Genomic DNA, 27,975 nt, shown 5'->3' on the forward strand with positions numbered 1-27,975 from the left:
TATTTTTTATACCTCATGGTGTGCCTTGATTGTGTATTGTTTAAATAATAAATGAACAAACCCAGCACAGAAATAGTCAGCTAAAATGTCTTGTGTGTATGTCTATTATAAAATAACATTTATATCGTTAGAGTAAGACGTTTGGGCATACATTTAGATTGTAGAAATAATTGTGTTTTTAAATTAAAGTCGTTCTCCAACTAACAGCACGGTGATGCCTTTAAATGCTACTCCGGAAATACGAAAGTACTTGTAATTAAGCTGAGCGCTCAATGGGCTGTACAGTTAGTTTAACAGGTTCACATTACGACAACATATCGCAGAGAAACACTCTACGACACAAATACTGCTGTGCAAATCACAGCGTAATCTTAACAAGTTCAATTATGACCTCCATTTCGCATAGAACTACAGCCACATTTTGTTTTTTCCGACAGCACTGAAGCCCCGGTTATACGGTCTGACGTCATAACCGGAAGTAAGTGTTCTCAACTGTGGTTCTAACCGCCGAACGTTCTGTTACAGCTGCTCTCACTTGTGTTTTGTTGTTTGATATTTTAAGCTGATGAAATAAAGAAAAAAAGCGAGTCATGCAGTCAGACAAAGAAGGTGGGGACGATGGGTGTCCTGAGGAATGTATTGCTCTGTCCGACTTCACTGGAAGTGGCAGCGACCAGGTTCGTCCGACTCATTTTCAGCTTCACACTGAAGTTAACCGCTTTGTTTTCTTGTCATGCGACTCACGGACTCGAAAACATTGCCAAATTGTGTTAAAACCAATTCAAATACAAAACTATAAAAATACAAATATAATATATGAACATATATGTTAGGAAAATATAGATATTAATAATGTATTTACATAATATACACCTTTCACTACAGAAAGTCAGCATTAGAAGTTGCAGTGGCACATGATTATTGCACACATGTATTGCAACGATTACAATGACACAGACATGATGATTAATGTGACTCACTGAATAGTAGAAGTTCTAAAATATATACACAATAAAAGAGGTGTGCCTTGTGTTTGACTAGGGTAGTGATATAGATCTGTATTCATTTAGAGCCAGTGGGTCGCTTGATATGTAAGAAATTGAAATAAAAAAATATACATGTATTTATTTGGCGTATAAGAAGCACTGTAATCTAATAAATGATGTCATACCAGTTCATGCAGGATTATGATAATAGAGTAACATAACATGGAAGCATTTGAGAACTTGATTTCTTTGATATCAGAATGGTCAAAGTCATGCATATCTACTGCTGACATTTCGTTTCTGTCCCTCAGCTTGCTTTCACTAGCAAAGACAAACTGCTTGTGCATGCCAAGCCCTCATCAGACTGGTGGTGGGCAGAGCTGCATGGGGTAATAGGTTATGTACCTGCCAGCTATCTGCGCCCTGTTGGAGCTGCTAAAGAGCGGGATGAAGAAACATGCCTGGAGGATCCATGGCAGGACGAAGAATACTTTGCCAGCTATGGTACACTGGTAAGAAACTTGACAGTGATGTAATGCTCTGTGTTGGATTCCTGTTATAAGCAAGTTGCACACAGAATGTATGCACTCCTGATTGATGGGGCTCTCAAGGTAGCCATGCTTTTCACATTAAAATCCATCATGATGAGCATTAACTTGTGACCCTTCTTATCTTAAACACTAGGGACAAGTTCTTTCAACCTGTCATCCTGTACATGTCCTCATTGTATTGGAAACTATAAATTGACCATAAGTGCGAGTGTGAGAGTGGATGGTTCATTGTCTCTATGTTACCCCATAGACGATGGATGGACGAAAATAAAAGCTTAAGTGGATAAAACAGTTTCTGGACTGCAAGTGTCATTGTCTTTATGTGTTAAATTACTTTTGACCAAAAGTTAAATTGGTAATGAAAAGACAATGATACATACAGAATAACTGATTGTTCAGCTACTCAACTTTTACATTTCTGCATTTATTTGACACACACACTCACACATTAAAACAGAACCAGCAGTATTACAACATGGAAATGCTATTTATTTCTTTAGATCGGCATCAGTTTTTACTCTGGCAACAACTTCCTTTTGATATTTTTCACCCAATTATGCAGAGACTTCACTTGGAGATGTTGTCGGACAAGAGTCGCACTGAGGCGTACCGGCAGGTTATCTTCACTAACAGTGCTTCTCTGAGGAATAAGGTGGTGATGGACCTTGGCTGTGGAACTGGCATCATCAGCCTCTTCTGCGCTCAGCTTTCACAACCCTCAGTGGTAATTTGAACAGTACAGCAGCAAACACGAGATTATTCTGTCTGAGAATTGTTCTGAATCAACCAAATTGCCATGAAGGATTTGTTTTTGTATTGATTTGTTTTTTTCTTTCTTTCTTTATCATATACATACATGTACTGTATGTACACTGTATGTATATATATATATATATATATGTATATATATATATATATACATATATATGTATATGTATATATTATTTTTATTGGTAGTAGTATTTTTTTCATCACACTGTAAGCATGGTTGGATTATGAAGCAATCGGTTCATGGGAACAAACATTTTTTTCCCCATAGTCTGTTCTGAGGTGGCCCATTCAGTAATCTGTTCATGTATGTAAGTATAACTCAACATCCAAATACATTATGTGAATGTGCATATGTCACTCAATTCATGCCAAATAGTTAATTATTAATTTTATAAATAATATTAAGTTTCCAATTAACCCAGAATTTAACAGAAAAACAGTAAATCAGAAGAGCATAATCTATAATATAACAAGCTATCAGATCACTCTAGTGAACCAGTACTCCCATCTACTGGACAGAGAGTGTTGCTACATGACATAAGCAGAAGGATACAGTGTATACATGTGTTGTGTGTCAACCTTGTGGTGTTGCAGGTGTATGCTGTGGAAGCAAGTTCCATAGCCGAGTATACCAGACAGCTGGTGAAGCAGAACGACTGTGAAGAGGTGGTTACAGTGCTGCAGGGGCGAGCTGAAGAGACTGAGCTACCTGTGCAGGTGGATGTCCTGGTTTCTGAGTGGATGGGTAACTGCCTGCTGGTAATCATGATTCCACTGATATAGCTCCCATATTGCTATTCTACTCTTAGCTCTGTGGCAGATTTAATATTCTGCTCTGTATTTCTTTGTCTCTTCCGACTGGTATAGTTTGAGTTCATGGTGGAGTCAGTCTTGCTGGCACGGGACCGCTGGCTGAGAAAAGGGGGTGTGATGTGGCCTTCATCTGCAGCCCTCGCCCTAGTGCCATGTCAGGCTGAGAGCTATTATGCAGAGAAAATTGCCTTCTGGGAGCAGCCATATGGCCTGGACTTCACCCCTCTTCAGTAAGAGCCATTTGTTTCCAGTGAATATTACCCTAATTATGTTGAATGGTCAAGATACCATTGTCGAAAACACAGATGTGCCATTCAAGCCAGTTGCACATCAAAGAAAAATAGATTATTGTATCCCGTAATGCATGCATGTAAACATACACCTCATTCCAATATTTGCACAAGTATTTCATGGTCTATGGTGATGTGTTGACTCTGTAAGTCAACAAACTAATGAAAACACACAAATGAGAGTATTTGACTGTAGTTAAAGTGGACTCATGATGCAAATTAATTTTTTGAACTTAAAAGTATTACATTTGGTGCTATATTATCTAAATGTCCTGTTACTATGTTGAGTTTTCAACTGCATCTCATGACCCTCCTAAGCCATGATATCATCATCCTCAATCTTCATCATCCCATTTGGGAAATTTGATTACAACTAAGCAAAGGACACATCAGCTTAAAAGAGAAGTACACAAGACAATACAATGGATGCAGAAGTCAAATCATGACAAAGCCATGGCAAAAACCAAAAAAATACCCAGTTATTGGTATTAACTTAACAGAAGAGACCAGGGAGGGAAGTATTATTATTAATGTCTGGTACAATCTCAACAATGGGCTTGTGATATACTTGCAACCTGTCATGTATGATAAGTCGAGTGTGTAGAGAGCTACAGTGGTAATACGATGGGCCAAACTAATAACTAAATAGGACACAAGCTTAGGTATCAACAGTGATCAATGAACCAAGCTTCTTCTACTGCATATTGTTGTTGATTTTCTTATTCTACCTCTCTTTGGACTTCATGAACAGAAACAATGCAGAGTTTGTCCTGTGAAACTGTTGAACAACTGGGTTTCTTGAGCAGTAGAATTCAATTCTGAAAATTCTTTGTTTCCAGTCATACCCTATCCTGTTTGCATAAAACAAATCACTTCCTCTGAGCAGTGTGGGCGACACAAGTTTTATACACTGCTATACTGGGGAACACCGAGAGCCTCATGGAGCTGATAGGCTTAAGCAGCACAGTGTGAACTCATTTGACAACGGAACAAAAAACATTTTATATAATAAAATGTTAAATCCTACAGCTTTGTCTTAATTCCTGTAAGTGAATTATCTTTGTGCTATCACCAGTACTTCTAATTCAACTTCACTTCCACAGAAACTCATAGCTGTTAAAGATCTATTTGATTGCTTAATCTGTGCAAAGAGTTTCATTTTTGAGTAATCTGAACACAATCTGATTATGTGGCAGCAAACCAGTTTCCCCCACTGTGCTGAATAACATGTTATGTGTGCAGGCCTTTGGCACAGAAGGAGTTCTTCACCAAACCCAAGTTCAGTCACCTGATTGATCCCAGCGACTGCCTCAGTGCGCCCTGTGACATCATCACCATGGACATGTACACTCTGCAAGTTGAAGACCTTGAGGTAAGGTTGTTTGTTCGATACTTAAGGCTGAATCACACCTTGCTTTTTTGTTTTTTTTTTTGTTTTGATGAAATGAATGTGGTTTCATTTCTCAGGAAATGAAGGGTCAGTTTCATTTCTGTGTGGAAAGGTCTGGTGTGTTCCATGGATTCACTGCCTGGTTCACTGCTCATTTTGAAAGCCTGGAGACAGAAGGTGCAACAGTGGAGCTAAACACGGGACCTAACTCTGAGTATTAAACATAAAACTATTATTCACTCTCTTGTGCAGTTATAACATGAAGAATAACAGTTTATTCACTGACAGCAGTGCAGTTTTAACAGCCAAGTATCACACAATTAATGAGCAGTAGAACTCCTAAAATTCCTTAGGAGTTCATAAATACTGTCTGAGAACATTTGTGTCACTGCAAGCAGGGATGGCTATACTCATGAATCTAAGTGTCTACAAAATTCAAAAACTAACAAATTTCTCTTCAGGCCAACACATTGGAAGCAGACTCTCTTCATGTTAGACAGACCAGTCCGTGTGTATGAAGGAGACTCGATCAGTGGAAGCATTGTCCTGCACAGGAACCCTATCTGGAGACGCCACATGACTGTTACCCTGCAGTGGAACATCAACAGCAGCAAAGAGGAGACTGACAACTGCCAGGCAAACATTAAAACCTTCACTTTATTCACCTTAACCTTAATGAATAATTCATCTATAATGCTTTTTTTTAACCACTGTGGTTCCATTTTTTTCATGCAGTGTGGCTTTGTTACATACATGCATCGCCAAAAAGTCCTCACTTTACCTTTAGAGTCCTTAGACTTTTTTTGTGTGTGTTTTTTTTGTATTTGTGTCCATAGGTTGGAACAAAGAGTTTCCCCATGTGGAGGTGAAAGGCTCACAAAGTGTCTCATCAATGGTGGCGATCAACTGAAAATCAGTCTTACACATCCTCTGTGAGGATAAGGGTGGGTGAAGTATCAGCTGTGAGCTGCTGCTGCTGGCCGGCCGGTGATGAAGTTCCGCCTTCATGATGTAAAAGTAACGCTGTCAAAAGAGCCTCATCTGGCAGGACATACAGTCGTAATGTTGTACACCTGATAACTACAGGCCCAGGTGATTTAACACACCATGAAATCAGAGCAGGGTAAGCGTAGAATGAACACAACTTTCAATTTGTATGCTTTTTTTTTTATACAAGACTGTGTTGTGTTTACAGGCTTGAAAAACAGAAACGTTTTTTTATCAAGTATTTGTAGTCTGAGGTGCAACAAAAAAATCCACTAGAAAAGTCCACTACATTGTATTTCTGTAATGCCTGAATTTTCTTACAATATATTATTCTAAATTAATATATGTACAATTGATGAACTAATGTTGAAATTCAGCAAATCAACATGTTATTCAACTTCTAATATGCTTTTTGTCCTTATTTGGAAACATTTTTTTTTTTGTAATTTTTCACATGATATCAATACTATTCTATTTCTTAATGACAGACCATTTTTGTGTCAGTGAATGCACACCTCCTGTTCAGCGTTCTGTTCAGTTTTAGTCTTTGCTTTTGATCTGGTGCGTGTGTTGACCTCCAACGGCTGAGTGGGTGAGGATTCAGGAGGAGAACTTTGACTGGAGAGAGGAACAAACAGTGGAGGCTTCACAACCTTGGCTTTACCTTGCTTGTTTTTATCCTTTTTCTGCCTCAGGTGTTTGTCACAGTGGTTCACAAAGGTGTCCAACTTGACAAAGGTCTTGTTGCATACTTTGCAGTGATAAGGTCGCTGTCCTTTCTTGAGGCGTATGTGCAGCCTGATGTATGATGATCGAACAAAGGTGCGGCAGCAAACGCCACACTTCAGATCCTCTGGGCTACCTTGTGTATTCTGGGGTTCGGTTACTTCTGCTTTAGACATAGGTTTGGCCTTACCACATTCCTCTTGAGCTTTGTGAGTTAACAGGAGGGGCAGAGACCCAAAATCCTGACCACACTGCTCACACTTGGTTGAACGCTCCCCTGTGTGCAGACGAATGTGTGAAAGTAGTCCAGCCTTCTGGGTGAATGACTTGTCACAGTAGGGGCATTTGAAGGGCTTCTCTCCTGTGTGGAGTCGGCGGTGTGTGTTCAGGTGTGAGGCACGGCCGAAGGTCTTGCCACAATCGGAGCATTTAAATGGCCTTTCTCCACTGTGGGTCATCTTGTGTGCCATCAGGTGGGAGGCCTGATGAAAGTATTTGCCACATGTGCTACACCTGAACTTCCGCTCCTTGTTGTGAGATTTGAGGTGAAGGGTCAAGTGGGCTGAGGAGATAAAGGTTTTGTTGCACAGGCTGCAGCTGTGAGGGTCCATGTGGATGCGACGGTGTGGCCGCTGAACATTAGGGAGACTGCTGCCCGAGCGACAGGACAGACATTTGGATGGATTATCTGCTTTTAACTGCTGCTGATTGGGTGAGGAAGAACTGCTGGTTGAATCCGAGTCAGACTGTGATGGACTGAAACTGCATCCACAGTCAGAGCAGTGTCCAGTTCGTTGTCCTTTATCACTGGTGTTATCCAGCATGGTGCTGTCTACAGCCACAGTGGGAGAGCTGGAGTTTTCATTGTTTCACTGAAATCTGAAAGTGATATGCACAGAGTGATTGTTATAGTTATAGTTTTAAATCCTTAAACCATTTTGTTGTAAATCAGGCTAATGGTTTCCGTTGTCTTTTTCAATGCTTGTAGTTTATTTGTACTGTCAATAAGTTTGTATGTTAAAAATTAGACATACAACATTAAAAAAAACAAAAGTTAGAAAATGCAGTGTCTGGTCATCCAAGTCATTAGGTGGCACAGTTAATGACCACTTTTAAATTTGTGCATTTAGATAAATGGTTAATTTGACTTGACTTATTTTTAGCATTGAGAGTTTGAGACCTCATTGGATCAAGTCAAGATCAAAAAACATTTTACCTGGGTGTGTTGACTCTGTACTCTGTACTTAGTTATCCCAGAGAGACTTGAACATCTTTAAATAGACTTTAAATGGTTTGACATGAAGAAAAACAAACAATAAACAAAAGCTTAACAAGCCTAATCAGGCAGCAAAACCAGTCAATTCAGTTGTGAAACTTTAGATTAAGGCTGTAGCACAACTTGTACTACTGTAATTACTGTTTACCACAGAGTATTGTAGTTAAGGGCATTGCAACAAGACATGCAGACAGTAGTCTGGGGCACCAGCTGATAGTTTATTGAAAATCCATTTTTAATCTGACAGAGTGTTTTATTTTATTATTTTTTTTGTTATCTTAATTGCCCATTAAATTATAGAACACTGTAAATATGTTGTAGTGTTGTACAGTATGTAAAAGGTATTATACAGAGGATGCTATCATAGTGAATATCGCAAGGTGGAATGAAACCACAATAATATTATATGGAGAGATTGTATTCCTACATTTCTAACCTACAGAGTAAGTATGGAGGTCCATACAGTCCCCAGAAACGCCCCTGTTCATTGTTTTGTAACTGGGAGTAGACAACATCCACACCATTCCCCGTCTCTAATCATCACTACTGTGTTGCTATGAAAATAAAGTCAGTTTTATCCATATCACGCTCAGTAGCACTTAACCAAACCTGACGTGATTAACGGTGGCTGCTGAAACTGACAGACGACATCCAAAATGTGGATATTCAAGCACAAACACCATCTTCCTTGGAATCAGTCAACTCTGCTTCTTCTCCTTACACACTTGGGTTATTTGAGGACAGGAAAACAAATATATATTAGTCACATACCGTGCATTTATGTTGCAAGTGCAGCTGAGTGTCACAATAGTGGAGGCAAAAGACAAAAGAGGCTTCTCTGTTGTCTGTCTGTCTGATGATCGCATCTCTCGACTTGTCCGACCACAGTTCCTGGTTTCTGACGGAAAACCAGGCTGCAGCGCCATCTAGCGACTGGCGGAGTAACTCGGAGCACAAAGAAACTAGTACCCCTAACTAAAAGGTTGCCTCTTAATGCTCTTACTGGCTTAAACATTGATCTTGTCAGGACCAGTAGTCATCAGGGAGACAAAAACCTGGTCCTGATGAGGCAGAATCTAATTTCTTAGGGCTGAGATCTGATTTGATTTTTTTCTTTAGACCACAAGAGAGAGAATGGCAAGACATTTCACAACGATGAAACCTCTTACACATGAATGTAAAAGTGACATTAGTCCAAATGTCATTGTGGATATCCGAACTTTTTATTTTGAATAGGAACAACATACACGGGTAGGCCCCAGGTGTTGCTCAAGCCATTGCTTTTTGACCTCTGACCTGGTTAGGGTCCCTTACATATAAAGTAAGTAGAAGGTGTGCCCCATGTAAGTGTAAGAGATCCTTGATCTCAATGAAACTAATCTGGATAAATAAAGGCTATAAAGCTTGTGAAATGTACTCCTAAAAAAAGTATTTCAATTATGTATCTCTGTGTCACAGCCTGAGCGGCTCCAGTCAGTCATTGTAAGAAAAACAGAATGAATACACCGCGTTTCATATTATGCAAATGACAGTCAGCATAATTTTCAAGTCATCAACCGTTGAACAAATAACAGTATTTATATCAGGATGTCAGAATAGCCTCTCAGAGCTGCTATTTCATTGATCATTTGCTTGAGGATGCTCTAAAGGTTCCAAAGAAGGATGGGGCAAAGCCTCACCATGTTTTTCTCTCCTCTTATGCCCATAGCAGCCAATGATGCGGAAGTATTTCTTGCAGCATGAGACGGTGCATTGTCACGCATGAAGATTTTGTTATGGAAAGCACCGTTCTTGATAGTGGTCAGTCAGAAACTCCATATACTTAATTTTCACACCTTCAGGGACTGCATGACCAGCTCTCTCCCCATGATTCTGGCCCAAAACATGACTCTGCCACCTCCTTGAAGCCTTGTTGGGACATGGTGGCCGTCCACCAACCAGCCACTAATCCATCCATCTGGACCATCCAGGGTTTGCACGGCACTCATCTGTGAACAAGACTGTTAGAATATGAGTCTCCATGTATTTTTGGGCCCACTGCAGCCGTTTCTACTTGTGCACATTGGTTAGGGTGGCCGAATAGAAGGTTTATGCATAACTGCAAACCTCTGGAGGGTCATACACCTTCATAAGAAATCTGCACCAGCTGCTTCATAATGGCATTTTAGCAGCTGTTGAACCCGGGTGTGCTCTGAATCAGCCACAAATCTCTTAACGGCACGATGATCACGTTCAAGTCTAAGGTTTTCATACCTATATACCCATATTGCTTGAAAACGGTGGTCTGCTAAATAATGTGAAACGTCCTACTTGTTTTTCCTTTAATTGGGCTCACCTGGCAAACTTATTATCACAGGTGATAATTATCTTGAGATTGATTTCAGCGACCCAAATTGAGTCTTTATGAAACTTAAATGGCCACAGGATGCTCAAACTGCTAAATCCCGCCTCCTCGCATCAGTTTCGTTTCACCGGATTGAAGCTGAGGAAATGAACTGTTCGTAGCTTGTGTTACTTTCGTTTTGAGCGAAGTGGTACACACACACACACACACACACACAGAGAGAGACACAGACACGGTCCGTATATAAGTCACCAGAAAGGATGCAACTTAATTTGTCTCCAGCACTTTGTGAGAGGCAGAAGTGATGGGACCAACATGTGTGAGGTAAGCTCTTATGATTCTACCTCTGCGTCTTTACATCGCTCATCCATGGCGAATATGTTCTTTATCGCTTATATGTTTTTGTTATTTTATTCGATGAGTCATTGTTGTGTTTTTGTGTGTGTTTTAGCTTTCGTCTCCACAGTAAAGAGGAAAGTTAGGAGGAGTAAAAGTAAAAAGTTATTTTTTTAACTAAAGAAAATAAAAGTAACTTTTTTGTATATATACTTATAGCCAGTATAGATAAACTACAAACACTGAAAAAGACAGAGACATTTTTAATCAAAACGAAGGAAATCATTAGCCTGTAACCTTATTAAAATGTATTATTAGCATTGAGAGTGTTAGACCTCACTGGATCAAGTCAAGAGAAAAAATACACTTTACCTGGGTGTGTCGAATTAAATGATTTGAGATGAAGAAAAAACAAAACAATCACAGACCATGAAGAGAAAACATCCCTCATCAGCCTAATCCGGCAGCAAGACCAGACAATTCAGTTATGAAACTTTAGATTAAGGCTGTCGCACATCTTGTATGACTGTAACTACTGTTTACTTGTAAACCACACTGGTAATTTGAGGAGAAAAAAAAGTGCTAATGTAACACAGTTAACCCTTTACAGTGGAGAAGTTTAAAAAAAGCCAAATTGGGAATTACAGCTTCCAATCACCAGGAAGCAGCATGACAGCAGCTGCCTATTTCCTCTGCAATGAGTCAGCAAAATGATCTGGATATGAAACCAGAAACCACGTCAAGTCTTAAAGTGTTCCATCAAGGATCTGTTTAAGGTTTCTGCCTTTGTTTACAAATCTTACATCTGTAAACAAACTTTAATTTAAAAAAAAAACAAAACACACATTTATATTGGCAGTCTGGGGCTGGGGACAACAGAGTTTATGAGAATTGGTGACTAAACAGTCACATACAAAAAGTCCTGATTTTTTGACATAGTAGAAAATGTTACTTATAAGTAAATTATTTTGAAAGAGTCATAACATTAGGGAACCTCAATAATGGCCTGTTGACTAATTGCAGCAATCCAACTGTAATGCATATGTTATATATTTATTATTTATTCTTTTATTAAGTAACTAGTGCAGTAGCCGCATCTCAGGCTTCAACTGACTCAGCATCACATGCAGGGCACATTGCATTGTGTATTCTGGAGGATTTAGCCAGAGAACAGGGAGGATTCTTCATCTATTGGCACAACAATTTTTGGGCAACTGGTTTAGCAACATATCTGTTGCATTTCCACCACACTGCGCACACTGGTTCCCTTAGTACAGTGGTTCTTTATTATTTTCTGTCATGCCCCCCCAGAGGACAGAAATGTTTTCACGCCCTGAATTGAAATACTATTGAGAACCTGATCATTTTTATTTATTTATCTGTATAAACCACTGTATGAGTTGTCCTGCCCTGCCTCTCACGCCCCCATATGCCAAGTTTAAAACCTGTCAGACAGGCGTGTTTGAATCAACCTTCTCCTTTTTCAGAGAAATTAAAAATAACAATCAGGTACACGGGTGTTTTTATGATGTAGTCAAAATGATCTGTTTGACATGCTCAGGCCCAATACTAAACTCTCATTTTCTTGCAGCATCTAACACAGGAAGAATGAGTCTGAAGATAAAGAAAAAAGCTCGGTGAGTTTCACCCTTGTCTTGACACAAACCTGTTCGTCTACCTCTTATTATTTTTAAGTGGGACTAACCCTGTATTGATTTGCATTTTCTGTGTCTCTAATTGTCTCTGTTCAATCATGCTACTTCGTTTAGAACGTCCTTTGGGGCGACGGCTCCACCCTTCATTGACTATCTGAAAGATATTCTTCGTCGTTATCCAGATGGTGGACAAATTTTGAAGGTTGGTATTGAACTGGGGCCACACGTTTGGTGTAGTGGTTAGCACTCTTGCCTTTGCAGCAATGGAGTTTGCATGTTCTCCCCGTGTGTGCATGGGTTTTCTCAGGGTTCTCCAGCTTCCTCCCACAGTCCAAAAACATGCAATATGGGGATTAGGTAAAGTGGACCACTCTAAATTGACCGTAGGTGTGAGAGTGAATGGTCATTTGTCTCTATGTGTGTGGCCCTGCGATGGACTGGCAAACTGTCCAGGGTGTACCCCGCCTATTGCCTTATGTCGGCTGAGATTGGCACAGCACCCCCCGCGACCTGCTGGTGGAGGATAAAGCGGTATGGATGGATGGTATTGAGGTGATAAAATATTATGTTTTATAATAATACAGGGCTCCAGTAGAGCTGCAACTAACTAATTATTTTCATAATCGATTAATCTGTCGATTATTTTCACGATTAATCGAGTAATCGTTTGGTCCATAAAATATCCATAAAATGTTAAATAAAGGTTGATCAGTGTTTGTCAAACCTGGAAATGATGATGTACTCGAATGTCTTGTTTTGTCTGCAAACCAAAATGATTCACTTTTAATGATTTCTTTGTTACATGGAGCAAAGAAATTAAGAATATAGTCACACTGAAGAAGTGTGAAAATCTTGTTTTGATAATGAAAAAAACTTCAAACCGTAAAGTAAGTCTGGAGCCTAGAGCTAAAACAATTACTCGATTACTATTCGATCACTAAATGAATCATCATCTGTTTTGATAATGGATTAGTAATCGATTAATCGAGTAATTGTTTCAGCTCTAACTTCCAGACTTACTTTTTGCATTGGTTGCATTGGTGTGTCTAACTTTTTAATTTGGGTGAGTCGAGCACACTGTACCCAGTCACATTAAAGAAAAAGAGACACACTCAAAGCAACATGGGATTTCATACGACCAGCTCACTAACTTACAGTGGTTTCTAATGAAAATGAAACACATCCTGCAAAAATATAAGCATGTTCTGTATTCAAAAAAAAAAATAAAAAATTGTGTTGCCACTTATCAATGTGCATTTTTTTATGGTGTATAGATGTATACCTGTGTAATATGTAGCCATAAGCCTGTATCTCTTCATCTAGAATTCACTGTGAACAACTTAACACAAGCATTTAATCACCCGGACATGTTTGAACATGTCAATCATTCTACTTCTTTGTAGTAGAATGATTGGCAACCTCATGAATATTAACTAAATGAACAAAAGCTCTTTGCACCCACACAGGTCTTTTCAGTTGCACTGGTTGTTGTATTATATTGTGGGTCTATAAAGTGGTGGTCTAAGGGTAGGCAGGTATTTTTTGTTTTGTTTTTTAAAATAGATTAATATATCTTATCATATTGCCACTTTTTTGTGTCTGTGACAGTGGTGAGTGGTATTTGATTATTTTCTCTAGTCTCCAAAGCTATGTTCATGGTCATGATGTTATTGTCAACAGGAGCTGATTCAAAATGCAGATGATGCTGAAGCCACCAAAGTGGTTTTCATCCATGATGAGAGACGCTATGGGACTAAAAGCCTGTGGACTGAAGAACTGGGAAAATACCAAGGTATGTAGAATGTTAAGCAAATATCACTGTTCATGATAGATAGATAAATAGATAGATAGATAGAGGTCTTTTTTACTTTGCTCACCTTTTCATTTTTTGTCAAGGCCCTGCTCTCTATGCCTACAACAATGCTGCATTCACTGACGATGACTGGGAAGGAATTCAGATGGCAGGAAGGAGTGTCAAGCGCAACGACCCAAACAAAGTCGGAAGGTTTGGAATTGGCTTCAACTCTGTCTACCACACAACAGGTAATACTCTCTACAGTTTCAATCTAATGATTAGTCTTGATAGAGAATGCATGTAGTACATTAACTACCTGATATCTGTTTTACAGATGTACCGAGTATTTTCAGTTCAGTACACCTTGGCTTCATGGACCCCCAGGAAAAAATATTTGGAGGCAGAAATGGAGGTTTTCTGTGGTCTTTGGATGATCCAGAAGATCAAGACGCTCTGATGCACATGCAAGATCAATTCCAACCCTTTCGAGATATAGTTTCACTTGTAAGTGAAAAAGAGTGGTCAAACGTTGTCATGGAGGACCAGCACTTTGATGGCACAATTTTCAGATTCCCTTTGCGCAGCGAGGTTTCTGAAATTTCAGATAATCTGTACGATTCTAAAAAGGTGGTTGAGCTTTTCGATAGCTTCATTGCAGATGCAGGCTTGAGCCTCCTGTTCCTGAAAAATGTGACTTGTGTATCACTGATTCATATTGACACACATGGCACTGTCAACACCAGATTTAAGGTGACATCCTCTGTGGCCACAGATGCTCTTTTGAAGTCAGAAGACAAGTCTGTTGTTGAGGGCTCAACGAAGTTCAAAATGATAACCCTCCACTCAGACACTGACCGTGAAACCAAGTGGCTTGTGACAACATGCACCATGAAAGAAGGCAATGTAGACAATCTCGATTCACTGGCAAAAAAGTTGAGCTTTTTCCCTCAAGTTGACCTGGCATTCCCTTGTGATGAGAAGAGAAACTGCAGTGAGAGTAGACTGAGCTGCTTTCTCCCCCTTCCAAACAATGAGTCCAACAAAACAGGACTCCCAGTTTATGTCAACGCGTGCTTTGGCCTCACAGACAACAGGCGAGAAATCAAGTGGCAAGAGGAAGACCAGCAACATGATGAACACGCTCTATGGAACGAACTGCTGATGAAGGAAGTGCTTCCTCAGGCATACCTCATGATCATTCAAGATGCCATCAAACTAGCCCAAAAGTCTATTTTCCCTGCGGCCATTGTGTATGACTTGTGGCCAGACATTGCCCATGTTCAACACAAGGACAAATGGTATCCCATTGCCCGGGATGTTCTTAGTCATTTATTCAGAGAGAATATGGCTGTCTTCTCTCTTGCAAGAGATGAAAGACGATTCATCCTTCCATCAGAGGCTGTGTTCCCCTGTAATGGTCCAACAAGCCCTGAAATATTGGCCGCCATTAAACAGACTTTGGTTTCCTGTGGAGAAAATCTTGTCACATTACCAGGGCATGTTGCAAGAGCTATAAAAGAGGGCTGTCCATACCTGAGCACCCTGAAACATGTCACTCCAGGCTTCATAAGGGACACTCTGCGCAGGATTGGCACGCATGACATCTCTCGAGATGACAGACTCTGTCTTTTGGAGTACGCATTGAGTGATGAGAAATATAAAGAACTTGAGGGACTTCAGCTGCTCCCACTCAGTGATGGCTCTTTCAGATCATTCACAAACAGACAGGAGGACACCACATTGATTGACAGCAATGAATTTCCAAGGTAAAATTGTTTTACTATAATATATGAGAATAGTAATGGCTGGATCTTTAAACATGTAGTGACACATTATGTGTTGTCTTCTAACTGCATGCGTCATGTAAATATGTTGGTCCTATTATAATGTGACAAAGGTTATGATTGGGTTGGGTTAGGTTGGGGTTATGTTATGGTTTATGCAGATAATAACCCTGTAATGGCACACCCCCGTAAATACTGTAGACACAAAAGAGATAAATGTTATGTTACATGACCAGTGAAAACATGTATCTTTCATGCAGAGCCTTGCTACCATTCTGCAAACACCTCTTCATCTCAGATGATCTCAGTCCAGTCAGCATCGTCCACCTGAAAGAACTGGCCCGACAAAGTATGAACACCATGTTTTGAAAGTTGGTTGTATTTTTGACCCGTGTGTTTTTGCACTGCTACATGAAATTGAACATATATTTTTCCAAATATCTTTGTTTCAGATTTATTCCAGGTCATCAACATTGATGCAGACCGAGTGGCTGAATATGCAAGGACATATTTGCCACAGGACTGGAAGGAGACTGGGCCAGGGTTTGTCATCTGGGACACCAGCAACAGTCAACATCCACCTTTAGACTGGCTCCAGGGATTCTGGAAATTTCTCAACACTCACTTCAAAGAGTTAAGTTCTTTCACTGGAATACCATTAATACCAGTCTGCTCCCTGCCCCTCAGTCAGGCTGTATCACTAGCACAATTGCAACAGAACACCACCCTCATTTTTCAGACAAGCAAAAAGATGAGCTTGCCAGATCAAATAGCTCAGTTGGTGAACAAAGCTGGTGGCACTGTGGTGAAAGGAAATGAGTGGCTCCAGCACATAGACCTAGACTCTTATGTGCTTTGCCCATCTCCGATGAGTGTCGTGAAAATATTGGTGAATTTAGATACTCAGCATCTTATCAGAGAACTCAAAGCGGCCTCTCACACAGCAAGAGAAGAACTAAAAGATTATCTATCTTGTCTGGATTCTCTTACAAGGGGTGAGAAAGAGTTACTCTCAAAGTTGCCTCTTTTCCAAACCATGAAAGGAGAGTGTTCTGCAGCTCAATCAAAACAGGCTGTTAAACTCATGTCTGGTTTAACAGTACCGGCAGAGCTCCCTCTGCCTGATTCAGTTGTGCGCTGTGCTACAGAGGCTGATCGCAGACTGTTGCAGCTGCTTAAAGTTAATCTCTTAAACACCGCTGATGCAGCAAATCTTCTCATTGACTGCATCCAAAAGGGGTCTTGCAGCAAAGGTGACATTGACAAAACCATGATTTGGATTTTACAAAATGGCAACGTCCTCTTCTCTCAGAATGAAACACTGAAAAACAGATGCAAGAACTTGAGCTTCATTCAAGTGAATAAGGAACTGAGAAAGGCCTCAAGCTTTTTTGACCCAAGAATTCAAAGTTTTACCACCATTTTTGAGCCTGGCTTCTTCCCCCCAAACTTGTACACTGGCACATCACAAATGCTTGAAAGCCTAACAGATCTTGGTTTGCAAAATAAAGAAGCAAACGTGTTACCTAAGCATTTGTTGCATGCTGCCACACTGATTGACAAAATGCACAGGGACTCTCCCACTGAAGCTCAGAAAAGAGCTCAGGTGCTCTTAAAAATGTTGGATGCCAATAATCTACTGTCAAAGTTTACTTCTGAAGAGATCCAAAACCTTAAAATGCTGAAATGGGTCCCATGTGATAAACCTGGTGACGACAAGTCTCAGGGAAGTTGTTTCTTCTGCCCAGATGAAATAAGACATTCCGTATTCAAGGACATTGTTGGACATGTGATGCCTCTTTTGGGAAATCTCAGTGAAAAAGTTAGCAACAAACTTGGGCTTAAATGCCGACCTCCTCCCGAAAAAGTATTTGAAAATTTATCAGCCTTGACATCAATGGCACAGAAAATAGCTGATCCTGACACAGATGTGCATTTCAAAAAGGAGCTGCATAGCATTTACAAACACATGCAAGATCACATCTCTGAATTTGCTACGGTGAAAAACCAGAACAAAAACTGGCTGTGGAGCTACAGCAAGTTTGTTTCACCAAAGGATTTGGTTCTTGACTACCCATGTAATCTAGACCTGAGCTTTTACATTGGGAAGGTGCCAAAAGAATTTCTGTCATACAAGAAGTTGCTCCAGGCTTTTGGCCTGAGAACACTGATTTCAGACGGAGAAATTGTTGACATCCTTCATTCTATCCAGCAAAATGTTGAAGCAAGGCGACAGCCTTTTGCAAGCTCCTCTGAGGTAAAGGTGTCAATAGAAATTCTTAACTGGCTGTGGAGAGAGAAGAAGAGCGTGAAGGATGACATTCCAGTGCCAGTCATCTTAGAGGGTGAACAACATACACTGAAACCCAAGTCAACAGCAGTCTTTTGTGATGTGAGCAAAAATGGTTTGAAAGAGCTTGATTGCAGCCAGGAGGAAATTTACGTTGTGCACGAAGAAATCCCAAAAGCAACGGCAGAGTGGTTAAACATTCGATTCCTCAGTACCTTCATCCTCGATCCAGAGTTGGTGGGAATAGAACAATGCGGACAATCAGAGCCAATAACAACAAGGATAAAAAACATTCTCAAAGAATATGACGAAGAAAGTGACATCTTCAAAGAGCTAATTCAAAATGCAGAAGATGCTGGGGCAGAAGCCTGTAAATTCCTGGTGGATTTCAGAGTCCACAAAGATGCTCCTGAAAGTCTTATTGATCCTGGCATGGCCCTCTGTCAAGGACCGTGCCTTTGGGCTTATAATAATGAGCAGTTCACAGCTGAGGACTGGAAAAGCATTGTCCAAGTTGGCTCTGCCTCAAAAGAAAACAAAGTGGAAAAGATTGGAAAGTTTGGACTTGGATTCAATACTGTGTATCATGTGACAGATGTTCCCTCCATCCTTAGTGGTAACAGTCTTCTCATACTCGATCCCAATGTAAGTCACCTTAAAAAGCACATCAAGCACAAAACAAATCCAGGAATCAAACTCGATTTGTCCCAGAAGCGACTTTTTAATTGGTTTCCTGGTCAGTTTGGACCATATGAACGGATTTTTGACTGCAACTTCAACAAACAAAGGTCTTCTGAACTCTATCCAGGTACTCTGATCAAACTACCTTTCAGAACTGAAGAAGAGGCTCGCCAATCAGAACTAAGCACAAAGGTGTATCACAAACAGAACATTGTCTCCTTTCAACAGCACTTGATTGAGAATTCACAAACTCATCTGCTTTTTCTGAAGAAAGTCAATGCCTTATCCCTTCAAAATATCACAAACAATGGGTCAACACCACCAAGAGATGATGAAATAGAAACCGTCTTCACTGTCTCTAAAACAACTCTGAGTACAATGAAGATTCTTGAGGAAACCTTTGAGTCAAAGCAACGTCAAGCTGAGAAATCACTGATGACACTTGGTGCAAAACATAAGGTCATTGACTGCCACACAATCAATCTTGTTGAAATCACCAGTCAGGAGTGTGGTGTAACTGATGTTCAGGCTTGGCTCCTGTACAATTGCTTTGGGACACAGGAATCTTTGAAAATGGCCCTTCAAAAAAGCAAACATGCCAAGTTCTCTTTGCCCATCGGGGGGATTGCTGTTCCTTTGCAAAAGAAACCAAAAACTGGGAAACTGGCTCCATTACAAACAGATCTTGTTGGGCAGGCATTTTGCTTCCTCCCTCTTTCCATTAACACGGGTCTTCCAGTTAATGTAAATGGTACATTTGCTGTAACAAGCAACCGCAAAGGCCTGTGGGAGAGTGGTGTGAAACGTGACTGGAACACAGCTCTTCTTCAGGATCCTGTAGTGACGGCATATGTGACCACACTCTTGACACTGAAGAAAATGTCTGAAGACAAGCAATTGGACGATTACCATTATCATATGTTTTGGCCAGATGGCGATAAAGTAAGTGACACCTTCAAGCCATTGGTTGATGCATTTTACTCTATTATTGCCCAGCACTCTCGTTGCCCACAGCTCTTCAGTGATGGAGAAAACTGGTGCTCAATAACCTCTGCCATATTTCTCCATGAGAGCATTGAAGAGGATAAAGACATGAGTGCACTTGTGGTGCAGATGTGCAAGAAATATGCAAAACCACACAACCATATTGTTTCTCTCCCTCAGTGGCTGAAGAATAACTTCAAAAAGGCAGGGCTAGAACATGTTTTACTGGAGAGAACATGGAAGTGGGAGACGTTTTACCAAGAAGTAGTGTTTAACAACCTTGATACCATCGACCCTTTGAGCAGAGACGCTCTTGTGCTGCATGCCATTGACCTTCACAACGAAGAAATTGACAATCTACTGGTCAGGTTTCCATGCATCCCCACATCAAAGGGACACCTGCAGTACATTAACAAACTTGTGAATCCATCAGGGAAGGTTGCCTGTCTTTTTGAACCAGAAGAGGGACGCTTACTTGGGGGAACAGTGAATGACTTTTGCTCCCCCAAAAGGATTCAGCGCTTGTTGGAACTTGGAATGACAAGCAATTTTCTGCCATTGAAAGACATCACAGAAAAAGCAGACACAATCACCCAAACATGGAGCTCTGACCGGACAAAGGCATTTGAGAAGCTGAAATGCCTCCTGGACCTTATGAAACATCACGCACATGATGAAGACTCCAGCCACTGGGAAACACTGAAGGAGACGGAATTTCTGCCAGCATTTTCACCTGCTGATGTGACAGTGGAACAAATGGTTACACTTAAAAAACCCACTGATGTTTTCAGTGACAAGTGCACCCTGCTTGTGAACATGACACAGCATGTGCTGGACAACAGCATCCTGAAAATTTACAACACAGATCCAGTCTTCCAAATCTTGGGGATCAATGACAGTCCAGGGCCTGAAACAGTCCTCCGGCAGCTGCAAGAAGCATGTAAGCAATCTCAATCCATTGACAAAACTATGCTCCACAAAATTGCATATGAATGCTATTGCTTTCTAAACCAGTGGCTCTGCAACTCTGAAGATTCAACTTCTATTAAAGAAATGGCAAATTCATTCCCTTTCATTCTCGTTGGCAGTACATTTATAAATGTGAAATGTGTTGCTGAAAATGAGCAATTTGAAGCAAAACCATACCTCCATGTACTTCCACCTGCATTCACAAGTTTCCAAAACCTCTGGGAAAGTGTAGGTGTTGAAAAATGTTTTACAGTCAGTCAATGCATAACTGTGCTCCAAGAGTTGCACAGTCAACATGGAAACAAGGCCCTGCCCAAGCATGATCTATCAATGTGCCACACTATTTTAACGGAAATATTTCAAAAAGGAATATCTGACACAGAAGAGAAAACAAGTGACTGTCTGATACCCAATGAACATGGCATTTTACAACCTGCAAGCAAGTTGTGTTACAATGACAGCCCATGGATGCCTGTGGCTAGTGGCGTCACGTTATGTCACGAAAATATCCCACGTAAAATGGCTTGCCACTTTGGAATAAAAACAACTCGGCATCACACACTGCAAAGCCACGTAGCTCCAAACATCGCTCCGTTTGCGTTTCAGTTTGAACAGCAGGAGCAACTGACGGTTCGAATCAAAAACATTATTTCGTCCTATCCATCAAAAAAGGATATCCTGAAAGAATTGATCCAAAATGCAGATGATGCGGAGGCAACGGAAATTCACTTTGTTTGGGACAAACGACAGCATGGCAAAGAAAAAACATTTGGGAAGAAATGGAACCATCTGCAGGGTCCAGCACTGTGTGTGTTCAACAACAAAGTGTTCTCTGATACTGACCTGGCTGGCATTCAACATCTGGGGGAAGGAGGAAAGCACAACATTCCAGGAAAGACAGGGAAATATGGTGTTGGATTTAACTCTGTTTACCATTTGACCGACTGCCCATCAATCCTGACTGGAGATAAACTACTGTGCATTTCTGATCCCAATCAAAAATACATCGAAAGCCCTTCAGACAAACCACCAGCTGGGATTGGCTATAAACTAGCTGATAAATTCAAGGGGATGTATATGGATGTCTACAAATCATTTCTTCCAGATGAGTTTCCTCTTAAAGATGGCACCATGTTCAGATTACCTCTGAGGATTGGCACAATGGCAAACAAGTCTAAAATAACAAAACAGGAAGTCACTGATAATGACATGGAAACACTGTGTTCTGCCCTCTCTGAAGATCCAGAAGGATTAATTCTGTTTCTGAAAAACATCTGCAAAATACAAGTCCATGAAATCAATCAACAATCAGGACAACTGAAAACCATCTTTATGGTTGAAAAAAGTGTTCCAGCATCAAGCAGAGAAAAAAAGGACGCTTTTGTCAAACTTCAACAAAATGCACTGCAATGTGACAAACCAGTCACACCACAGAAGGTCATTTATGAAACCCTGATTTCAACCTCAGATAAAAGTAAAAGTAAATGGATCATTGCAGAACGGATTGGCTCATTTAAAACCTATGATGGAGGGGACATAGCAGCATCAGACAAACTTCCTCAAGCTGCAATAGCAACATGTTCAAAGCATGTAAACTCCATGGATTTCAAAGGAGAAGCTTTTTGTTCACTTCCTTTGCCCGGGAAAACTGGACTTCCAGTGCATATCAATGCAAACTTTGAGGTTGATTCTTCCAGGAGAAGCCTGTGGAAAGAAGATGGACAAAGTCTGAAATCTAAGTGGAATGAATCATTGAAACAGAGGCTAATTGCTCCACTCTATGCTGATCTCCTTCATTACATTAGTTCTTCCATTGCAAAGACAAAAGTCCCTACCTCAGCAATTGAGTCATGCTTCAATCTTTCGTACTTGTGTTTTTGGCCAACTGTGTCCAAGGATGTTGATCCGGATTGGCATGAAATGATACATGAGGTATACAGATCGATCAAGGAAAGAGGCCTCAATGTGATTCCAGTGATGAGGACTTCAACTCGCACTATTCTCCATCCCTCCAGCAATCCTCTGACACTCTCAAATGCTGTTCGGCAAATTAAAGAATGCTCTTTTGACTGGTGTGACATCACAGAAACTGAGTCAACAAAGGCACTGCACCTGACACATTCACTAAGTGATTACCTCAATCCCATTTTGGAAGAGCTTGGAATGAAATTGGTTCCATGTTCTACTAAAATGCAAGACATTTGGAAAAGTTTTAAAAGTGCTGGCATTGAATTGAAAGATGTTAATTCTTCAACCGTGCGGACTTTCCTGAAAGCAAAACCTCTCAATGACCCAACTCAGACGAAAAAAGCATTACCTCTGCCCATAACCTCCACTCTGATCAGAGATAAGACAAGATGCACAGCCCTCCTCAAATACTGCCTAAGAGATTTCACCTTGAAAAAGGTCACGGAGGAGAACTGCAGTTTACTTGACGGACTTCCACTTCTTCTCACGAGAGACGAAGTTTTAGGAGTGTTTAACTCCAAATCTCCCAAGCTGATTTCAAGATATGACGACCTGTTCCTTGGCAACATGGACCACTTTGCGGATTTTAAGACCAACATAGAATGCAAGGACACGCTACAAAATTTCAAACTTGTCAAAGATCTGACACTTCCCTGTGCAGCACAATATCTCAAGCCATTAATTCAGCAACATCTTGAACGCTGTGAAGTTGATTCAGAAAGTGGTCTTCATGTCCCAAACGAGACAGTGTTGAAGTGGTTGAATTCACTGTGGAAGTTCATAACAAGTCAAATTAAACCCCCACTGTCCAGTGATGACAAAGAAACGCTGACGTTGAGTGATGTGAGGAAGATTTTCGATGACTGCTACATTTTACCTATTGTGTGTCCAAGGCTCAACAACAAGCATTTGCTGCAAAGAATGAAGGACATGCCAGGTGTGATACAGTTTGCCTCAGACAGGAACATATCAGGCACCCTCTTCAAACTTGGTTTTATGAAGCTCAACAGTATATTCTTTGACGAGACACATGTGAATCGAGAGATAGCTTTACTTCTACACCCTGAACTCCTGGATGTGAATGATCAAACCGCTGTGCTCAATCAGGTTTACAACATAAAACACTCAGAGTTTTCTCAGCTTCCCGATGATGGCAAAAAAGAGCTTCAGACATTTCTGCAGTCAGGAATATCCAAGGCAGAAGACAAACAAGACTATCAGACAAAGTTTAAGTCCCTGCCCTTATTTGAAACGATATGTGGTGAAAGAGTGAGGATTGATGGACCCGAAACAGTATTTGTCTTCCATAGCACTTATCTCAGGAGTTATCCAGATTTGCTCAACCTCAACAAAAGCAACACCATTTTTCTCAAAAGAAGCCTCGACAACCTCAATCTGTCAGAATCTCTGAACATCAAAAAAATGACTGATTTGGAGTATTTAATGACATTCATTCTGCCCGTCGCACATCAACTCACAGAAATGCAGATGGGCCAATGCTTCAAACTCTTACTGTCACTTCAAAATCATTTACTTTTAAATAAGCCGTACAAGGAAGCCATCATCTCCTCATTGAAGACAGTGAAATGGATTCGCAATTCCCAAGACATATTAGAGACGGCATCATACTACTATGATAAAAGCATCAAGCTGTATGAGAAAATGTTGCCCCAAGAGAGATTTGTGCCAGGGAGCTTTTGGACTGAGTTTGGTGAAGGAGGTGAAGCAAAAAAAGAAGCAGAAAAGCTGCTCAGAGAACTTGGAATGAAGCATGATGTGTCAAAAGATGACATTATAGGATTTGCACGCCAGTTAGAATCAGAAGCAAAAAGAGGTGGTCCGCTTCAAGATCTCAAAGAGAAATCACTGCTGCTTTTCACAGCAGTAATGCATGATGTAAAGAAGGTGATCCATGACAACAAGAGGAAAGGTGGAAATCAAAAGGAAAAGCTGCTGACGAGCATAGCCGACATCAACTTCCTTTTCCCTGTGGAGATTAAAAAAGAACTGCGTGACTATCACACACCATTTGCCGACAAGAGAACGACGGTTAAAATCAGAGGCTCACTGATGGACGTAAACATAAAGCACCAAGAACTGATTTGGTCTTCAATGCCCGTTATCAGCATACCAGGTTGTCCGTCACAGGAGCTGCTACAGATGATGAAAGACGCAGGTGCTCACGATGAGCCCCCAACACAGTCTGTAACTGCTAACATGAGCAACATCTGCCATTCTCCCTGTAAAACTGAACAGCTGATTAAAACCAGAGCGCGGGTGTTTCGCAGTTCCTATGCTTATCTGCAAGCTCATGAGTTTAAAGCACAGCCGCTGGCAGGACTTCCTGTTGTGCTGGTTGAAAAAGACAAAAAACTCGTGAGGGCTGAGGACACGTCTTTTGTACTTGACGATGACCTGGAGTTCAGACCCTATTTGTACAAAATTCCTTCACAGGACATCATTTATCAGGATTTCCTTCTGAAAATAGGTGTAAAGGAGCGTGCTACTGCAACACAATATTGCAGTGTGTTGGCGTCTGTTTATGCTGAGACTTGTGACCTACAACAATTAAACCCAAATCAAATTAAAACTGTGACACGCGCTGTTCACCGGTTGTTTCGGTTAATCGGAGATCAAAAAAATAAATCCCTTGCCGATGATGTGAAGTCCTTGCATCTACTGGCAGTAGATGGTAAGCTATACCCATCAAGCACATTATACTACAATGACACTGTGCTTGAGGCCCAAAGACTGGAAGAAGCGCTGAAGAAAGAATTCCTGTTGCTTGGGAAACTCAGTATGTGTCGTTTGGGGAATGACACCTATGAACATCATCGGTTGCTGAAAATGCTGCCTCCTGCAGTTCGACCAAACATGCTGTCGCAGTTCACTGAGGAGAAATTAGTGGAGGCACACATGCAGCTTTGCGAGCTGGAGACTTACTGTGAATTCAGTGGCTGGTTTGAGAAACATCTGTCCTCATCTGCATTGCGACATGGATTAATTTGTCTCATTAGACATCAGTCTCATGGAGACATAACACATGAAGATGCTGCTACCATGTGCCAGAAGACATTCGGCAGTATTCAGATTGTGTGCTGCCAAAACCTGGAGACAGAGCTTTGGCTGAACAATCAGCCACTTGACAAAACTGCCACTGCAACTGATGTTTTTGTCCAGAAAGGGCAACAAGGCTGCACATTTTACTTGAAACACTATGATGACATGGCTATTAAGGTTATCAATGAAGTCAATATGACGTTGACAAAGGAAATCATAGCTCTTTTAGGCAGCAGCATAGCACCAGCGCACCTCCCAGTCCTTGGACAACTTCTCTTATGTGATAGTCTGCAGGATGTTCTGAGAACTCTGGCTAAGTACAAGATTCAAGACAGTGGTGAAGCTAAAAGCATCAATCTAGAACCACCAGCCCCTGGGACAGAAATACCAGAAGAATGGCATGATTGGTTAGACGTGGACATCTTCAATAACTTTGAAGAGGGGGAATATGTTGGCTATAACGTTAACCCCAACATGTATATTTATGCAGTTATTGTTGAAGAACTGCTGGGCGACTCTGGACAATATTCCCACAGGTACAGAGTAGATGTTGGAGAAGATGAGCCAATTGTAGTCAGCTGTGTTGACCTGTATAAGTTTGAACGAGAGAAGAAATCAAAACCGAGGAGGACTTCCCCATCTGCTGAAAATAAATGCATGGCGTTGGAACCATTTGTGGGAGCGGTGCCGCACAATCCTCAATCATCGCCTTCAAGTTCCTCATCTACAAGACCCTTACCAGCCTCTTTTGAGGAAGCTAAAAGGGAGATCGACGAATGTTTGGAACAGATATGGACTCTTCCCGAAAAGGAGAGGGAAAAAGCCATCAGGCGCCTGTACCTCAGATGGCATCCTGACAAAAATCCTGACTCTCAGGATCTCGCCACTAAGGCATGCCAATATCTTCAGAATAAAAACGAGGAGTTTCTCCGCAAAGGCAAAGGCAAAGGCAAAGGCTCATCCTCCCATCCACAGGGAAACACAGATTTCAGAGACTTCTACCAGCAATGGAATCAAGAGGCCAGGCGTCACAGAAGTAATCGCGAGAGATTCTCCAGATCGTCGGGTTCCTACAACTTCTGGACCCATGATGAAAATATCCCAAGGCCAAACAAAGAGGAGGCTCAGCGCTGGTGCAGACAGGCTCGCTGTGACCTCAGAGCAGCTGCAAACGACACCGGTGGAGGAAGCACAGAGTGGTGTCTGTTCAAAGTCCATCAAGCCGTGGAAAAGTCTCTCATCGCCGCAGAGTACAAGCGGCACGGCAATCAGCCCAACATCAGCTCCATTTCGGCCCTCGCCGCACGAGTTTCCCTTTACAACCTGCGGCTGAGAGTTCTGCCGAATATTGTGCAAAACTTGAAGATGCTGGGAGTGGACTCCAAAAAGACGCAGTATCCAAACTGCCATCCATATCCCCGTATTCCAAATGAACAGTTCCTATCGGAGAACGAACTGCAAGCGATTACCCAAGCCTCTGAGCTTCTCACTATAGTAGAGGCATATGTGAATTAGAGAGTGTCATGCTAGCAAAGACAGTTTGAGTCTGGGGGGTTTAACGATTGAGAGATTGAAAATCGCTGCAAAGAAACTCTGCATGTTTATTTATACTCTTTACTGAGGAACAATCTAATCACCATAAGATTTACTATTAAAATATAAAAAAAATATATAAACATTTGAATAACTGTATGACCTTTTTTTTTTAATGTTATTTTTAGTTAGTTTAGTCGATTCATTTAGTGAACATTTATGATCATCGAGTCTCTGAGGGCCAGTATATATATAAACAAAACAACTTTGTTCTATTAGTATCTGCTCAGTAATACGATGTAGTAATAATTGTTGGGTTGTTATTTTCCATTTTGTTTTGTTTTTCCATTCATGAAAACACTGTATAACTGTACAACTTAGTTCTACTCACATTTAACTACTTACTGAGGACCAATAACCATTAATCACTGTGTACACTTTTTTTTTTATTCTACTCAAAGTCTACTCTACTTCTACTGATAATCAATGCACAATTTTGTTGTTGAAAATGCAAATATATTCAAAAATAATCTGCAGTACAACGGTTCACGTTTATGTTCTCTGAGCATTAAATTTCTGATTAAGAGGAAATACCGCATTCATCACTCATTGTTCGTTATGAAAATGCAAATATAAACAATTCAAGTGTATTTTGTTATTACTTTTTTTTTCTTTCAGATATGAAACTGGTGTTCAATAAAGGTTGGCACTAATATTCCTGTTCTGTGTCTTTAAATGCTTTGCATACACTGTATATACTATTTCATAGTATAAGTATAAGTGAGG

At 40.8% G+C, this 27,975-nt stretch overlaps 3 protein-coding genes across 4 annotated transcripts; 2 read left to right on the forward strand and 1 right to left on the reverse strand.

Moving 5' to 3' along the window:
* The first annotated feature begins 461 nt into the window (after positions 1-461).
* prmt2 (protein arginine methyltransferase 2) lies at positions 462-6,192 on the forward strand. 2 transcript variants are annotated; one of them, XM_044048988.1, is made up of 9 exons: positions 465-677; positions 1,298-1,498; positions 2,100-2,261; positions 2,903-3,067; positions 3,176-3,351; positions 4,654-4,783; positions 4,879-5,015; positions 5,263-5,437; positions 5,638-6,192. In XM_044048988.1, the coding sequence occupies exons 1-9, from the start codon at positions 591-593 to the stop codon at positions 5,668-5,670; spliced, it is 1,266 nt and encodes a 421-aa protein (XP_043904923.1). In that variant the 5' UTR covers positions 465-590; the 3' UTR covers positions 5,671-6,192. The 2 variants fall into 2 exon arrangements, with proteins under 2 accessions (XP_043904933.1, XP_043904923.1); XM_044048998.1 differs by lacking the exon at positions 5,638-6,192 and having other exon boundaries at positions 462-677; positions 4,879-4,978; positions 5,263-5,366.
* On the reverse strand, positions 5,440-7,338 carry LOC122783996 (zinc finger protein 436). Its single transcript, XM_044049009.1, has 2 exons — positions 6,267-7,338; positions 5,440-6,229 (listed from the first exon to the last, which is right to left on the reverse strand). Exon 1 carries the CDS (start codon positions 7,336-7,338, stop codon positions 6,289-6,291), a length of 1,050 nt encoding a protein of 349 aa, XP_043904944.1. The 3' UTR covers positions 5,440-6,229; positions 6,267-6,288.
* Positions 7,339-10,326: 2,988 nt separating this feature from the next.
* Positions 10,327-27,904, forward strand: si:dkeyp-118h9.7 (sacsin). The gene is made up of 8 exons (XM_044048976.1): positions 10,327-10,458; positions 12,062-12,107; positions 12,240-12,327; positions 13,806-13,917; positions 14,022-14,168; positions 14,255-15,686; positions 15,965-16,053; positions 16,157-27,904. Exons 2-8 carry the CDS (start codon positions 12,079-12,081, stop codon positions 27,169-27,171), a joined length of 12,912 nt encoding a protein of 4,303 aa, XP_043904911.1. The 5' UTR covers positions 10,327-10,458; positions 12,062-12,078; the 3' UTR covers positions 27,172-27,904.
* Positions 27,905-27,975: the final 71 nt, after the last annotated feature.

The sequence above is a fragment of the Solea senegalensis genome, linkage group LG2, assembly GCF_019176455.1.
Source record: "Solea senegalensis isolate Sse05_10M linkage group LG2, IFAPA_SoseM_1, whole genome shotgun sequence".
In the NCBI taxonomy this organism is placed as follows: domain Eukaryota; kingdom Metazoa; phylum Chordata; class Actinopteri; order Pleuronectiformes; family Soleidae; genus Solea; species Solea senegalensis.